The following is an 18,598-nucleotide window of genomic DNA, read 5'->3' as shown; positions in this document are numbered from 1 at the left end:
ATCATGAGGGACATGTATTTAAGCATCATGAGGGACATGTATTTAAGCATCATGAGGAACATGTATTTAAGCATCATGAGGGTCATGTATTTAAGCATCATGAGGGTCATGTATTTAAGCATCATGAGGGACGTGTATTTAAGCATCATGAGGGACATGTATTTAAGCATCATGAGGGTCATGTATTTAAGCATCATGAGGGACGTGTATTTAAGCATCATGAGGGACGTGTATTTAAGCATCATGAGGGTCATGTATTTAAGCATCATGAGGGACGTGTATTTAAGCATCATGAGGGACGTGTATTTAAGCATCATGAGGGTCATGTATTTAAGCATCATAAGGGTCATGTATTTAAGCATCATGAGGTACATGTATTTAAGCATCATGAGGGACATGTATTTAAGCATCATGAGGAACATGTATTTAAGCATCGTGAGGGACATGTATTTAAGCATCATGAGGGACATGTACTTAAGCATCATGAGGTACATGTACTTAAGCATCATGAGGTTCATGTATTTAAGCATCATGAGGGACATGTATTTAAGCATCATGAGGGACATGTATTTAAGCCTCATGAGGGACATGTATTTAAGCATCACGAGGGACATGTATTTAAGCATCATGAGGGACATGTATTTAAGCATCATGAGGGACATGTATTTAAGCATCATGAGGGACATGTCTTTAAGCATCATGAGGGACATGTATTTAAGCATCATGAGGGACATGTATTTAAGCATCATGAGGGACGGGTATTTAAGCATCATGAGGGTCATGTATTTAAGCATCATGAGGGTCATGTATTTAAGCATCATGAGGGACGTGTATTTAAGCATCATGAGGGACATGTATTTCAGCATCATGAGGGTCATGTATTTAAGCATCATGAGAATCATTTATTTAAGCATCATGAGGGACGTGTATTTAAGCATCATGAGGGACGTGTATTTAAGCATCATGAGGATCATGTATTTAAGCATCATGAGGGACGTGTATTTAAGCATCATGAGGGTCATGTATTTAAGCATCATGAGGGACGTGTATTTAAGCATCATGAGGGACATGTATTTAAGCATCATGAGGGTCATGTATTTAAGCATCATGAGGGTCATGTATTTAAGCATCATGAGGCACATGTATTTAAGCATCATGAGGGACATGTATTTAAGCATCATGAGGAACATGTATTTAAGCATCATGAGGGACATGTATTTAAGCATAATGAGGAACATGTCTTTAAGCATCATGAGGGACATGTATTTAAGCATCATGAGGGACATGTATTTAAGCATCATGAGGGACGTGTATTTAAGCATCATGAGGGTCATGTATTTAAGCATCATGAGGGTCATGTATTTAAGCATCATGAGGGACGTGTATTTAAGCATCATGAGGGACATGTATTTAAGCATCATGAGGGTCATGTATTTAAGCATCATGAGGGACGTGTATTTAAGCATCATGAGGGACGTGTATTTAAGCATCATGAGGGTCATGTATTTAAGCATCATGAGGGACGTGTATTTAAGCATCATGAGGGACGTGTATTTAAGCATCATGAGGGTCATGTATTTAAGCATCATAAGGGTCATGTATTTAAGCATCATGAGGTACATGTATTTAAGCATCATGAGGAACATGTATTTAAGCATCATGAGGGACATGTATTTAAGCATCATGAGGGACATGTACTTAAGCATCATGAGGTACATGTACTTAAGCATCATGAGGTACATGTATTTAAACATCATGAGGGACATGTATTTAAGCATCATGAGGGACATGTATTTAAGCATCATGAGGGACATGTATTTAAGCATCATGAGGGACATGTATTTAAGCATCATGAGGGACATGTATTTAAGCATCATGAGGGACATGTATTTAAGCATCATGAGGGACATGTCTTTAAGCATCATGAGGGACATGTATTTAAGCATCATGAGGGATATGTATTTAAGCATCATGAGGGACGTGTATTTAAGCATCATGAGGGTCATGTATTTAAGCATCATGAGGGTCATGTATTTAAGCATCATGAGGGACGTGTATTTAAGCATCATGAGGGACATGTATTTCAGCATCATGAGGGTCATGTATTTCAGCATCATGAGAATCATGTATTTAAGCATCATGAGGGACGTGTATTTAAGCAGCATGAGGGACGTGTATTTAAGCATCATGAGGATCATGTATTTAAGCATCATGAGGGACGTGTATTTAAGCATCATGAGGGTCATGTATTTAAGCATCATGAGGGACGTGTATTTAAGCATCATGAGGGACATGTATTTAAGCATCATGAGGGTCATGTATTTAAGCATCATGAGAGTCATGTATTTAAGCATCATGAGGGACACGTATTTAAGCATCATGAGGGACATGTATTTAAGCATCATGAGGAACATGTATTTAAGCATCATGAGGGACATGTATTTAAGCATCATGAGGGACATGTATTTAAGCATCATGAGGGACATGTACTTAAGCATCATGAGGGTCATGTATTTAAGCATCATGAGGGACATGTATTTAAGCATTATGAGGGACATGTATTTAAGCATCATGAGAGTCATGTATTTAAGCATCATGAGGGACATGTACTTAAGCATCATGAGGTACATGTATTTAAGCATCATGAGGAACATGTATTTAAGCATCATGAGGGACATGTATTTAAGCATCATGAGGGACATGTATTTAAGCACCATGAGGGACATGTATTTTAGCACCATGAGAGTCATGTCTTTAAGCATCATGAGGGACATGTAATTAAGCATCATGAGGGACATGTATTTAAGCATAATGAGGGACATGTATTTAAGCATCATGAGGGTCATGTATTTAAGCATCATGAGGGACATGTATTTAAGCATCATGAGGGACATGTATTTAAGCATCATGAGAGTCATGTATTTAAGCATCATGAGGGACATGTATTTAAGCATCATGAGGGACATGTATTTAAGCATCATGAGAGTCATGTATTTAAGCATCATGAGGGACATGTATTTAAGCATCATGAGGGACATGTATTTAAGCATCATGAGGGACATGTATTTAAGCATCATGAGAGTCATGTATTTAAGCATCATGAGGGACATGTCTTTAAGCATCATGAGGGACATGTCTTTAAGCATCATGAGGGACATGTCTTTAAGCATCATGAGGGACATGTCTTTAAGCATCATGAGGGACATGTATTTAAGCATCATGAGGGACATGTATTTAAGCATCATGAGGGACATGTATTTAAGCATCATGAGGGACATGTATTTAAGCATCATGAGGGACATGTATTTAAGCATCATGAGGGACATGTATTTAAGCATCATGAGGGTCATGTATTTAAGCATCATGAGGGACATGTATTTAAGCATCATGAGGGACATGTTTTTAAGCATCATGAGGGACATGTCTTTAAGCATCATGAGGGAAATGTCTTTAGCACAACAGAGGTCATGTATTTTAACACCACAAAGGTCACGTCTTCTCGCATCATGGAGGTCATCTCTTTAAGCTGGCCATCCTATCTGCAACCCTTTGTAAAAAGAAACATTTCATTGTATCTTTAAGATAACAATAGAGCATCGAGATTGCATCCCATGTGAACATTTTCATTTGTCCCCTCACAGTTTGCGGATATATTAAATAACAACGTTAGAAAAATTACCCATGAACAAGTCATTTGGCTCATCACTCCTGTGTTGGATCCATAATACTTGAAGTGTTTAGTCCATTCAAACTTCCATAACCAATTACTTAATGTTCGGGAAACGGTTGAGATAAAACGTATGGAAGTTTCAACATTATTTGGAGTGCACCTGCACAAAAATGTTCATCCAAAGGTTAGATTATTACTGTGAGCATCCCCGGCCATGGGTGCTTGAAAATTTAAAAAAAACTTGATTGAGCGTCTTCTCAACAAAAAGGTAGTGTGATAGCGGCTGTGTGGTCATGGATCTGTTCCTCGGTGGACTTGATACTGCCATTGTGGTCTGCGAAAGGCCTCTATGCTCAGGGTGACATAAAGCTGGCAGTCCTCTCTGCACTCAAGGATGGACAGGGTGCTGAAAGTACCACTGCCAAAGAAAGAGGCTCTTGGAGGAGACCATCTAGGATCATGTGGTGCTGAGAACTAGTCCATCAACGTCCAGTCGTCTGTGGTGGACGCAAAATCCTGTGATCCAAGCACCAAAATGGATGTGCTGCCCTGAATGGATCACCAGAGGGACATCAAAACCAAAAGTGTTGAGCCTTTTGGACAGTCACTGCAGGTTCTGTGCTAAAACGTGCAGGTAAACCCCCTTTCATTGACAGTCATTGCCGATCATGTCGTCGCATTAGCTTATTTTACATGTTTCCTTTATGTATCCTCAAGTATTTACATCCACGAGTGCAGAAGTGACAGCCGACTTAACGTCACATCCAAAAAAAACATGGCAGGCTCTGCAAAACGATCTTCGCTCAGGGCTTGGTGGTGGCATCCCAGAGTTTGCAGTTTCAGGTTCGAAGGAATTTGACCCGAAGTTTCTGGAAAGTGATCTACTTTCAGAAGAACTACCATTTTGCTATTAGATCGTCAGGATATACCCATCTGGTACATAATTGGGCTCCGTTAAAGAAGTAGTAGTAAACCGAGCAGGACCTGGCAGCTATTTTAGCCTTCAGGAGTTTCAAAAAAAAATCTTACTTTAATTCACCAGATGTACGTCCATCTGTCCGTCTGTCTGTCTGTCTGTCCGTCCGTCCGTCCGTTTGAAGGTACCGCAAAAACGGCTGAACCAATCGCAACGATATTTTGGGTGGGTAATCCTGGGATCCCGTGGAGTAAAATATAGTATATTGTTTTTCCAATTTCAGCTTTGGCCTCCAGAATTTTCAGGTTTGGACTCCCGCATAACGTTATTTTCCCGGGTGCCGCACAAACGGCTGCACTGATCGCTGCACTGCTGCACCGATCGGCTACACCGATCGGACTCGGTGACCTCAGACAAAGACCTAAATAAATGCTGATCTAAGGACGACCCAAAACCAATTATCTTCTTTTTGATTCGTATATAAACATCATTAAAAGTAAATAATGACCTTGGCCAAAGTTCAAACGACATGAGTTTAATCTCTACATGAGAGAATTCCACATAGCTATTTGGGTGGTGTACAAGCCAACAGATCGCTGTCTCCATCGATCTTGCCAAGGCCATAACACATATCGGTTCAAAATCCTTTTAAAGGTTGACTTGGTAGTTTTCACAATGAAGGAAACATTAACAATGTTGTTAAAAGTTTATTTTGTGATTAATTTGTGATTGGAGATATGTTGTTTGGAATGAAAAAAGAGATATCGATATCGATATGTTTCTACACATGAACATACCCATTTGTTTGCGAACGGGTACGTTTTTCATGGAAGTCCTTCACTAACTTGCTGTCCATGTCTGATGTGCGACTGAAGGTGCTACTGGAATGTGGAATTAATTAGTTTCATGCTTTAGCATTCGCCGTATCTGCATTGCCTGTTTGCTTCTGGCCTCCCACCCGTGTGTAGCACGGGTATCTCACTAGTATATCAAACAAGTTGAAGTGGAAGAATTGATAGTGGTTAACAATCGGTTAAGGAAAGCTCTCGTTGGACGGTCTGACAATCCCCAGAAAGGAATCGGATGACTCTCGCCAATCAACTTGGACCTGGCTGCGCTTGGTGAAGACGCCTATTTTTTTTTTACATTCGACAGACAGGTGTGGAAAACTCCGTTCACGGATCAGGTAATCTGCATGATCCACCTGATGAGGCATACAGTCCTCAGGGCAGTTTATCAAAGGCTACCTATGAAAAGGTAGGGTTACCTCTAAAAATCTCTTGCACAACAGGGGGAAATAGAGGCATTGGAGTTAGTCTTAAGTGGGCTCAAACCCACAATAAGGTAGTTCAAAGGACAGTTCAGGTAGTTCAAATTTCAGGTAGTTCAAAGGGCAGAAAGCCAACGTTGAACTACCCTGACACCCTAAGTACAAGGCAATAATACTCCAGCAAGCCCACAGCTTTATCAGGTTAACATACAGGTAAGCAGAATGTATCACGCTGGGTATAAAAGGGTTCAGATGATGAAGCAAGCAATTCATCCGACATTGGTGGAATAAAAAAAGAAGGAACCGGTGTAAAAGGAGTCGAGAAACTAGCTTCGTTTAATAATTAGAGGCTCAAGTCGAAACCCCATGCATATCAAGTACCCCTTCCCCAACTCACCTGCTGTCTTTCTCGAGCCGGGCCGAACACCTCGCCAAGATAAGGCATTTTGGTCACGTCTGCCGGGCAGTGACCCCGAGTCGCCAGCAACACGTTGTCGCAGGGAGAGACGCCCGAAGCGACCCCGTTGCCACAGCAGGGCACGGCGGGGCCCTGGGAGTTGAATTGCATGGGTAGATCCACGTCGTGCTCATCCCCTCCGGCTGTTGATACACTACTGTAAGGTCAGGGGAGGTGAAGAATAAGGATCCATCTGAGTGCTGTGCCAAGTTCAGGTGAGTTCACTTACTTTTGACATTTATGCAAAATATAGAGTCAAATGATTGATCATCTGGTCCGATGTCTCGTGTACAGCGGCAAGTTTGGGCTGGGCCCACATGTTTCCCGAAGCATCTTAACTCGGCAAAAACAACTCTTTAAAAAAATTTTTTTTTTTTAAGAGCCCGAGTCGTTAAGAAATCATCTTAACAAAGGTGGGAGATCGACCTTCTTGGGTGTTTGCAGGATTTGGGATGACACGATATCAAGACCAGAGAGTCACTGCGGCAGCTACTGCTTTTTTCCCCAGTTTAATGAACAACACTGCGATACGACACTTTGTCAAAGATAGTGTCAGTCTGTCTTGGTGGACAACTTGAACGAAAGGTATGGTAACTGGTGGTTACCATACCTGTGTTATATTCTCTTATAGTCCAGGAATGCCTCAGATTTACTGAATAACACAGTTATTTGCCCTTTGTATCCAAAGGAGGACGTTCACATGAAACATGCGAAACACCTGCTCAATATGTTGACGGTACAGAAAACACCTGATGAGACAGCAACCACAGCATCAGGAAGCAAGCAGTGCAAGTGTAACCTGATGTCAAACAACCTTGAAGAAGACCAGACTCACTTGCTACCCGCAGCCCAGGCAGGTATTTGCAATTACGCATCTTGGCTAATAACTTTACCTGATGGCGATAGCTCAGCTACTCTTCACTCATAACCCGGTGATAGCTCACCTATTCTTCACCAATTACCTGGCGATAGCTCACCTAATCTTCACTAAAAACCTGGCGATAGCCCACCTACTCTTCATTCATAACCGGGCGATAGCTCAGATACTCTTCACTCATAACCCGGTGATAGCTCACCTATTCTTCCCCAATTACCTGGCGATAGCTCACCTAATCTTCACTCATAACCCGGCGATAGCTCACCTAATCATCACTAATAACCTGGCGATAGCTCAGCTAATCTTCACTCATAACCCGTGATAGCTCACCTAATCTTCACTCATAACCCGGTTATAGCTCACCTAATCTTCACTCATAACCCGGCGATAGCCCGACTAATCTTCACTCATAACCCGGTTATAGCTCACCTAATCTTCACTCATAACCCGGCGATAGCCCACCTACTCTTCACTCATAACCCGGTGATAGCTCACCGAATCTTCACTCATAACCTGGCGATAGCTCAGCTACTTCTTCACTAATAACCCGGTGATAGCTCACCTTTTCTTCACCAATTACCTGCCGATAGCTCACCCCATCTTCACTAATAACATGGCGATAGCTCAGCTACTCTTCACTAATAACCCGGCGATAGTTCACCTAATCTTCACTAATAACCTGGCGATAGCTCAGCTACTCGTCACTAATAACCCGATGATAGCTCACCTAATCTTCACTAATAACCTGATGATAGCTCAGCTACTCTTCAATAATAACCCGGCGATAGCTCACCTGATCTTCACTAATAACCTGGCGATAGCCCAGCTACTCTTCACTAATAACCCGGCGATAGCTCACCTGATCATCACTAATAACCTGGCGATAGCTCAGCTAATCTTCACTCATAACCCGGTGATAGCTCACCTAATCTTCACTAATAACCCGATGATAGCTCACCTAATCTTCACTAATAACCTGGCGATAGCTCAGCTACTCTTCACTAATAACCCGGTGATAGCTCAGCTACTCTTCACTAATAACCCGGTGATAGCTCAGATACTCTTCACTAATAACCCGGCGATAGCTCACCTGATCTTCACTAATAACCTGGCGATAGCTCAGATACTCTTCACTCATAACCCGGTGATAGCTCACCATTTCTTCACCAATTACCTGGTGATAGATCACCTCATCTTCACTAATAACCCGGCGATAGTTCACCTAATCTTCACTAATAACCTGGCGATAGCTCAGCTACTCGTCACAAATAACCCGATGATAGCTCACCTAATCTTCACTAATAACCTGATGATAGCTCAGCTACTCTTCAATAATAACCCGGCGATAGCTCACCTGATCTTCACTAATAACCTGGCGATAGCCCAGCTAATCTTCACTAATAACCCGGCGATAGCTCACCTGATCTTCACTAATAACCTGATGATAGCTCAGCTACTCTTCACTAATAACCTGGCGATAGCTCAGCTACTCTTCACGAATAACCCGGTGATAGCTCACCTAATCTTCACTCATAACCTGGCGATAGCTCAGCTACTCTTCACTAATAACCTGGCGATAGCCCAGCTACTCTTCACTAATAACGCGGTGATAGCTCACCTAATCTTCACTAATAACCTGGCGATAGCTCAGCTACTTCTTCACTAATAACCCGGTGATAGCTCACCTAATCTTCACTCATAACCGGGCGATAGCTCAGCTACTCTTCACTAATAACCCGGTGATAGCTCACCTAATCTTCACTGATAACCCGGCGATAGCTCAGATACTCTTCACTAATAACCCGGTGATAGGTCAGATAGGTCTTCACTGATAACCCGGCGATAGCTCAGCTACTCTTCACTGATAACCCGGAGATAGCTCAGATACTCTTCACTAATAACCCGGCGATAGCTCAGATACTCTTCACTGATAACCCGGCGATAGCTCAGATACTCTTCACTAATAACCCGGTGATAGGTCAGATAGGTCTTCATTGATAACCCGGCGATAGCACAGATACTCTTCACTGATAACCCGCCGATAGCACAGATACTCTTCACTGATAACCCGGCGATAGCTAAGATACTCTTCACTGATAACCCCGGCGATAGCACAGATACTCTTCACTGATAACCCGGCGATAGCACAGATACTCTTCACCGATAACCCGGCGATAGCAGATACTCTTCACTGATAACCCGGCGATAGCACAGATACTCTTCACTGATAACCCGGCGATAGCACAGATACTCTTCGCTGATAACCCGGTGATAGCTAAGATACTCTTCACTGATAACCCGGTGATAGCACAGATACTCTTCACTGATAACCCGGTGATAGCACAGATACTCTTCACTGATAACCCGGCGATAGCTCAGATACTCTTCACTGATAACCCGCCGATAGCTCAGATACTCTTCACTGATAACCCGGCGATAGCTCAGATACTCTTCACTGATAACCCGGCGATAGCTAAGATACTCTTCACTGATAACCCGGCGATAGCAGATACTCTTCACTGATAACCCGGCGATAGCACAGATACTCTTCACTGATAACCTGGCTATAGCTCAGATACTCTTCACTGATAACCCGGTGATAGCACAGATACTCTTCACTGATAACCCGGTGATAGCACAGATACTCTTCACTGATAACCCGGTGATAGCACAGATACTCTTCACTGATAACCCGGTGATAGCACAGATACTCTTCACTGATAACCCAGCGATAGCTCAGATACTCTTCACTGATAACCCGGCGATAGCACAGATACACTTCACCGATAACCCGGCGATAGCAGATACTCTTCACTGATAACCCGGCGATAGCACAGATACTCTTCACTGATAACCCGGCGATAGCTCAGATACTCTTCACTGATAACCCGGTGATAGCACAGATACTCTTCACTGATAACCCGGTGATAGCACAGATACTCTTCACTGATAACCCGGCGATAGCTCAGATACTCTTCACTGATAACCCGCCGATAGCTCAGATACTCTTCACTGATAACCCGGCGATAGCTCAGATACTCTTCACTGATAACCCGGCGATAGCTCAGATACTCTTCACTGATAACCCGGCGATAGCCCACCTACTCTTCACTAATAACCCGGCGATAGCCCACCTACTCTTCACTGATAACCCGGCGATAGCCCACCTACTCTTCACTGATAACCCGGCGATAGCTCACCTACTCTTCACTAATAACCCGGCGATAGCCCACCTACTCTTCACTGATAACCCGGCGATAGCCCACCTACTCTTCTCTAATAACCCGGCGATAGCCCACCTACTCTTCACTAATAACCCGGCGATAGCACAGATACTCTTCACTGATAACCCGCCGATAGCTCAGATACTCTTCACTGATAACCCGACGATAGCTCAGATACTCTTCAATGATAACCCGGCGATAGCTCACCTACTCTTCACTGATAACCCGGCGATAGCCCACCTACTCTTCACTAATAACCCGGCGATAGCTCAGATACTCTTCACTGATAACCCGGCGATAGCTCAGATACTCTTCACTTATAACCCGGCGATAGCTCAGATACTCTTCACTGATAACCCGGCGATAGCTCAGATACTCTTCACTGATAACCCGGCGATAGCTCAGATACTCTTCACTGATAACACGGCGATAGCTCAGATACTCTTCACTGATAACCCGGCGATAGCTCAGATACTCTTCACTGATAACCCGGCGATAGCTCAGATACTCTTCACTGATAACACGGCGATAGCTCAGATACTCTTCATTGATAACCCGGTGATAGCTCAGATACTCTTCACTGATAACCCGGCGATAGCTCAGATACTCTTCACTGATAACCCGGCGATAGCTCAGATACTCTTCACTGATAACACGGTGATAGCTCAGATACTCTTCACTGATAACCCGGCGATAGCTCAGATACTCTTCACTGATAACCCGGCGATAGCTCAGATACTCTTCACTGATAACCCGGCGATAGCTCAGATACTCTTCACTGATAACCCGGCGATAGCTCAGATACTCTTCACTGATAACCCGGCGATAGCTCACCTACTCTTCACTAATAACCCGGCGATAGCTCAGATACTCTTCACTGATAACCCGGCGATAGCTCAGATACTCTTCACTGATAACCCGGCGATAGCTCAGATACTCTTCACTGATAACCCGGCGATAGCTCAGATACTCTTCACTAATAGCCCACCTCTCTCTCTGATGTGCCACACCCGTCACAGAGCGTTGGTGCTGCTGAAGCAGCTACCTGAGGAAGGGTTAAACTGGGTGGTCTGGCATTGCCTTCCCAGCAGTAGGTAGGGCAGGAATTTTTGTAATTGGGCCATGGTGCCGGCGATAGATCGCCTACTCTTTGCAAAGGCCAATGTGGGGTCTTTAACATCCACCAACTAATGACGGCACACACCTTGACGAATTCGGCTACCGGTGAAACACCAGGATGACCGTTTATAGCTGGGTCGGGACTCAAACCCAACCTAGACTGGTCAGAGGCGAGTGCACACATCTGTACGCAATGCTGCCAGCCATATCAAGAAAGGTTCAACACACTCTTTATATGGCACTAACTGATCCAACCTCGACTTCTTAACTTGTCTCAAGTCATGGCAACACTCAAATCCGAAGGTGGAAAACTTCACCGTGAGTATATCTGAACCGGTGATGTAAATATCCCGCATCAGATGAACGAACCAGATGATGAAACAGGTGCACATGCGGGTGAATATGAATACCGGAGTAAATTTCCAGATCGTCAGCCTCCTTAGGCACAAGATATGCCCAGGCACAAGTTTTGGCAACAGGAACAGGTGCAGGTGCAGGTGTTCTTGTTGTAGCAGGTGGCAGAGTTGAAACCAACAATTTGTTCGATTGATAAATTACTTCCATCATGAGATGATCCTGTTGGTTTTTCCGACTTGGCAGGCCCTCATTTTGCTGTCCTGAGGCACGCACGACATCCGATGCTCGTTACATTTTTCAGTGACTGTTTGAGTCGTCAGGCAGACCGATGTAACGACACTTAAATATTCGTGAGGAATTGTCAAGTTTCGAGTTTGCATAATAATCCACACAGACGATACGAGGTGTGTTTTTTGCAATGCTGGTCACGTGGTATTTGGGGCCTTGAAGAGATGGACAGTGATGGGATTATGGATGAAAGAACAAAAGGAAACAAATAAAGGCTCGGCAGAGTACAGCAAAACCTCACCTCTACCGACAAGTCCTGATTTGTTGCATCTCGACTAATCATAATCACAAACTGATTTCGAAGCAACTACATCCCTGCTCCAAACCAACAGGATAATCCTGGTTCAGGCCTCTGCTGCTGGGAAGCAGAGAGTTTGGTTCTAGCTTTAACTAGAAAGGCACTCGGTAGAGCGCACACCTAACTTTTTTAAATATCATGTTGAAGCGTGGTGCTACGCGCGCGACTTGCTACCAAGGAGGAAGCGGACAACGCAGTTAAACAAAAGTGTCTTTATTGACAAGACGTCACTGTAGCAATGGCGCGCTCCGGGCTGCGAGCCCAGTGTATATCCTGAGGCCACGCCTACCCCTCGGGCATGGCCGCCGCCCACTTGGTGCGCGGAATGATGTCACCACGCCAGTGGGCTTTCGTGTCCGCCACACGCACCCCCCCAGAATTCCCGCGCACCTGGAGGGCCGGTTTGCGGGGCAAACGGATGACCCGGCCGAAGCGCCCTCTGGCGACCGGCGGCGTCTGGGGTGCAGGGATGCCAGCTGGGATGCCCCCGGCTGTACCCGGGATGGGTGCCGGCCCGGGAGGCGGCATGTCGGCGGTGCTGGGCGGTGCCGGGGGTCCGCCCGCCGGGGGGCGGCCCCGACGCGGGGGCCGAGCCACCGGCGGTGGGTGGTTCACGTCGAGGTGGGCTGGCTTGAGTCGATCCACCGAGACGTGGTCGGGAGTACCACCGATGTCCAAGGTGAAGTATTTCACCCCGGTCTCCAGCACGTGGAAAGGCCCGTCGTACGGGGGCCGCAGTGGTGTCCGGTGGGCGTCGTGCCGGACGAAGACATACTCCGCAGTGCGAAGCTCCGGGGCGACGTGTGTGGGTGGGTGCCCGTGGTGCGCCGTCGGCATCGGTGCGAACCTCCGGGTGGTCTCCTGCAGCGTGGAGACCAAGGTGCCGTGGGGTCGGGGAGGAACTCGCCCGGCACCCGCAGCGGTTGTCCAAAGACCAACTCCGCCGCGGATGCGCGCAGGTCCTCCTTGGGCGCCGTCCGGAGGCCCAGCAGGACCCAGGGGAGCCTGTCGACCCAGCCACCGTCACGGAGGGTGGCCCGGAGCACGGCCTTCACCGAGCGGTGGAACCGCTCGCACAGGCCGTTAGCCTGGGGGTGGTAGGCCGTGGTGCGGTGCAGCTGGACCCCGAGCCCCCGCGCAACCGCCCCCCCCAGAGCTCCGAGGTAAACTGGGGGCCGCGGTCGGACGAGATGTCTGAGGGGGCGCCGAACCGGGTGACCCAGGTGGCGATGAACGCCTGCGCGACATCCGCCGCCGTCGTTGACGCCAAAGGCACGGCCTCCGGCCACCGGATGGTGCGGTCCATCATGGTCAGGACATGGGTGAAACCCCGCGAGGGGGGCGGAGGTCCCACCAGGTCCACGTGCACGTGGTCAAACCGACGTTCCGGGACCGCAAACGGGGCCAATGTGGCCTGGGTGTGTCGGTGCACCTTCGCGCGCTGGCATGCGAGGCACGTCGTTGCCCAGCCGCGGACGGCCTTCCGGAGGCCATGCCAGACAAACTTGTCGGCGATCAACCTCTGGGAGGCCCTCGTGCCCGGATGGGACAGGCCGTGGATGGAGTCGAAAATCCGGCACTGCCAGCCCGCGGGCACGATGGGGCGAGGCCGCCCGAGGGAGACGTCGCACCAGAGGGCCGTGCCTGCGCCGTTGAACGGCACCTCGGTGACGCGGAGGCCCATAACGGCGGTCCGCAAGGCCTGGATGTCGGGGTCGGCGGCCTGGTCCGCCGCCATCCGGGCATAGTCGATGCCGAAGTGGACCGCATGGGCAACGGACCGGGAAAGGCAATCCAACACTGGGTTGTCCTTCCCCGCGACGTGCCGGATGTCCGTCGTGTATTCGGACACGGCCGAGAGGTGACGCTGCTGCCGGGCCGACCATGGCTCGGCAACCTTGCCCATCGCGAACACCAGTGGCTTGTGGTCGACGAAGGCCGTGAACGCACGGCCCTCTAGCAGATGGCGGAAGTGCCTGACCGCCAGGTGAAGCCCGAGCAACTCGCGGTCGAAGGTACTGTACCGGCGTTCGGGCGGGTGAAGCTGCCGGCTGAAGAACGCCAGCGGTTGTCAAGCTCCACGCACCCATTGCTCATGCACCGCGCCTACCGCGTAGTCCGAGGCGTCGGTGGTGAGGGCGATCGGTGCATCGGGCGCCGGGTGCGCCAGCATGGTGGAGTTAGCCAAGGCGAGCTTCGCGACCACGAACGCCACGTCCATCTGCTCGGTCCAGGTGACGTCACCTTTGCCTGGCTTCCCCCGGAGGGCCTCGTGCAAAGGGCGCAGGAGCTGGGCGATGCGGGGCAGGAAACGGTGGTAAAGGTTTACCATGCCCAGGAACTCCTGGAGCCCCCTGATCGTGCTGGAGTGCGGAAACCCCTTCACCGCCTCCACCTTGGCTGATAGGGGGACGGCCCCGTGCCTGGTGACGCGGTACCCCAAAAAGTCGATTTCGGCGACACCGAACCGGCACTTGGCGGGGTTCACGATCAGGCCGTGCTGGCCCAGACGTTCGAAGAGCATGCGGAGATGGTGTAGGTGCTCTTCGCGGGACGTGCTTGCGACGAGGATGTCATCCAGATAGACGTAGACGAAATCCAGGTCACGCAAGACGCTGTCCATGAGGCGCTGGAACGCCTGAGCTACATTCTTCAAACCAAAGGGCATCCGAAGAAATTCGAAAAGACCGAACGGTGTGATGACAGCCGTCTTCGGGATGTCCTCTGGCCTGACGGGGACCTGGTGGTAACCGCGTATGAGGTCCACCTTCGAGAAGAAGGACATATTCGCCAAGCGGGCGGAAAAGTCCTGAATATGGGGGACGGGGTAGCGGTCGGGGGTGGTGGCATCGTTGAGATGGCGGTAGTCCCCGCACGGTCGCCATCCCCCGCCGGGCTTGGGCACGATGTGGAGCGGCGACGCCCAAGCACTCTCGGAGCGCCGCACGATGCCGAGCCGCTCCAGCGTAGCAAACTCCGCTTTAGCTACCAGGAGCTTCGTCGGCTCGAGGTGGCGTGCCCGGGCGTAGACCGGTGGCCCGGCGGTGGGGATGTGATGTTCCACCCCGTGCTTGACGGACCCCGCCGAGAAGGTGGGCCTCGTGAGGGCCGGGAAACGGGCGAGGAGGCGGGTGAATTCGTCCGCTGCCGGAAGCGTGCAGATGAACCTGGCCGGAACCGAACCGCTCAGCAAGCCGCTTGGTGAGCCGCTCGATGAGCCACTCCGTGAGCTGCTCAACGAGGCGGGCAGCGCGCAAGCGAGCGAGCTGAACGTCTCAGCCTGGACAAGCCATCTGTGCTTGACGTCGACCAACAGGTCATTGGCACAGAGGAAGTCCGCGCCGAGCAGTGCCATAGGCACACCGGCAGTGACGAATGACCATCGGAAAACCTGCCCTCCGAACAGCAGAGAAAGGCAGCGTTTTCCATACGTGCGAATGGCCGTACCGTTGGCAGCAAGCAGTGCGGGGCCCCGCCCCCCGGACTGCTTGTCGGACGTACCGGCGGGAATGACACTCACCTGCGCTCCCGTGTCGCACAGGTAATGGCGCCCGGATAAGGTGTCCGTTATGTATAGGAGGCTGTTTAATCGGCCGGCGCTCAGTGCCACTACCGAGGGCCGGCCCGGGCGTTTCCCGACCTGCCGAATAAGCACGGCGGGCGACATTGCCGAGCCTCGTGGCCGAACCTAGCGTGGAAATGGCACCAGGTTTGCGGCGAAGCCGGATGCCGCGGTTTCCGCGGTGGTGGTGGGTGGGGCGTGGCGGCCGCCACGAGGCGCCCCTCGGAGCAGGGGTGGGCACCCGCAGGAGGTTCGGGCTCGGGAGCCGCTACGGCCGCACCAAAACTCGCCTGCGTGTCCAAAGCCGCGTAGAACTTGTCGGCCTCGGCCGCGAACGCACGGGGTTCAGTTGTCGCGGAACCGGCCAACGCGAGGCGTACTCGTGCCGGCAGCTGGCATCGAAATAACGCCCGGAATAGAGCGTTTGGGGTTTCATCGCCCATGAGCGACAGCATCTGGTCCATTCGGACCGACGGTCGCGTGTCACCGAGCTCGGGGAGGTCCAAGAGGCGATCGGCCCATGCGTCCACCGTGAGGCCGAACGTGGCGAGGAGACGCTTGATTGCCTTGTACCTGTCATGGGCCGGTGGGTTCCTCAGGACCGACACGACGCGGGCGGCCGCGCCGGCCCCGAGGGAGGCGACCACATGGCAGTAGCGTGTCTCGTCCGCCGTGATGCGTCGAAGCCTGAACTGGGCCTCGGCCTGCAGGAACCAGATCTCCGCCTGAGCTTCCCAGAACTCGGGGAGCTTTATCGCTACCGCGTTGGTTGCCATGGCTGTGGCGGGTTCGGGTGGTCAGTGACGGCTGACCAAAACGTCGGAGTCACCAATGAAGCGCGGTGCTACGCACGCGACTTGCTACCAAGGAGGAAGCGGACAACGCGGTTAAACAAAAGTGTCTTTATTGACAAGAGGTCACTGTAGCACTGGTGCGCTCCGGGCTGCACGCCCAGTGTATATCCTGAGGCCACGCCTACCCCTCAGGCGTGGCCGCCGCCCACATGGTGCGCGGAATCATGTCACCACGCCAGTGGGCTTTCGTGTCCGCCACAATGTTATATAATCGCTTTTCAGCCAATCTCCAAATGGTGAAGAATCACTTAAACAATTAAATAATTCTCATATCTGAATCCATATTCAGATCTTCACCAAAATAGAATCGATTCGGCTGTGTCACACCCCCAACCAGTCCACCAAGTTTCGTCCAAATCCGTCCACAACTTTTTGAGATATCCTGCTATGTATCGTTTTTGGCCCTATCTCCCAATGGTGAAGAATTACTTTAAAAATTATACGAGCCGGATCCGAATCCATATTGAGATGTTCACCAAAATCGAATCGATTTGTCCTCATCACACACATAACTGGTCCACCAAGCTTTGTCCAAATCCGTCCAGAACTTTTTGAGATATCCTGCTATATATCGTTTTTGGCCCTTTCTCCCAAAGGTGAAGAATCATTAAAAAATAAAATAACTCATATCCGAATCCATATTCAGATCTTCACCAAAATCGAATCGAATCGTCCTTGTCAGACACCCAACCGGTCCTCCAGGTTTCGTCCAAATCCATCCACAACTTTTTGAGATATCCTGCTATGTATCGTTTTTGGCCCTATCTCCCAATGGTGAAGAATTACTTTAAAAATTATACTAGCCGGATCCGAATCCATATTGAGATCTTCACCAAAATCGAATGGATTTGTCCTCATCACACACACAACCTCTCCACCAAGTTTTGTCCAAATCCGTCCACAACTTTTTGAGATATCCTGCTATGTATCGTTTTTGGCCCTATCTCCCAATGGTGAAGAATTACCTAAAAAATTCTCGTAGCTGGATCCGAATCCGGATCTTCACCATAATCTAATCATTTCGTCTGTGTCACATACACTACCTCTCTGCCAAATTTCGTCCGAATCCGTCAACAACTTTTTGAGATATCTTGTTCACAGAGAGACAGACAGACAGACAGACAGACGGGGGTGAAAACATAATTTCCATCCAACTTTGATGGTGGAGGCAACTCGTTCTAGCCTGAACTAGTTCAGAACCTTCTGGTGGAGCCAATGACGCATGCTCAGTGGGTTCACATCTGTACGTAGTGGCGAGACGCCGTTTGGCTGAAAATAATCTTCATTGTTCTTGAAGGCGGCTCGCTGAGCAGGACACAAAGTCTTTCAAATAACAGGGGAAAACGTTCAGACAGCAGACGACCAGACAGCAGACGACCGCAGTTTTGAGAATTTGAGTCAGTGTTGTCTCCTACGCTCACACAACCTTTGGCTGATAGTGGAATTCATCGGGACGCTTCCATGTAGCATACAGTGGGCATGGAACGCTGCTCAAAATATTGCTGTGCCGCCACCAGCCGAACGGCGCTTGGTATTCCGGGCGGGTCCGAAACGCATTCCTAAAGCCGCGCGCCCCCAGGAATTCCATGCCCGCCTGCGATAAACCAGGCACAAGGCCACAGTGGGAGGAAACGTGAAATATGACAGCACAGCATTGCACCGTGCTGATAAGATTGCAGATATCCGCATCCTGTAACGATCTACGG

General features: G+C 49.1%; 1 protein-coding gene across 2 annotated transcripts in view; it reads right to left on the bottom strand.

Moving 5' to 3' along the window:
- The window catches only part of LOC137416538 (uncharacterized), a 67,166-nt gene that overhangs the window by 16,696 nt on the left and 31,872 nt on the right, over window positions 1-18,598 (bottom strand). For both annotated transcript variants that reach the window (XM_068102160.2, XM_068102166.2), the window contains one exon: window positions 6,254-6,470. In XM_068102160.2, coding sequence (XP_067958261.2) covers window positions 6,254-6,470 — 217 coding nt within the window. The remainder of the gene's footprint in view (window positions 1-6,253; window positions 6,471-18,598) is intronic.

This window comes from Myxine glutinosa, chromosome 1 (genome assembly GCF_964187855.1).
Source record: "Myxine glutinosa chromosome 1, kmMyxGlut1.1, whole genome shotgun sequence".
Classification (NCBI taxonomy): domain Eukaryota; kingdom Metazoa; phylum Chordata; class Myxini; order Myxiniformes; family Myxinidae; genus Myxine; species Myxine glutinosa.
Note: the sequence above shows the minus strand (reverse complement) of the source record. Positions and strands in the feature narration are given on the sequence as shown.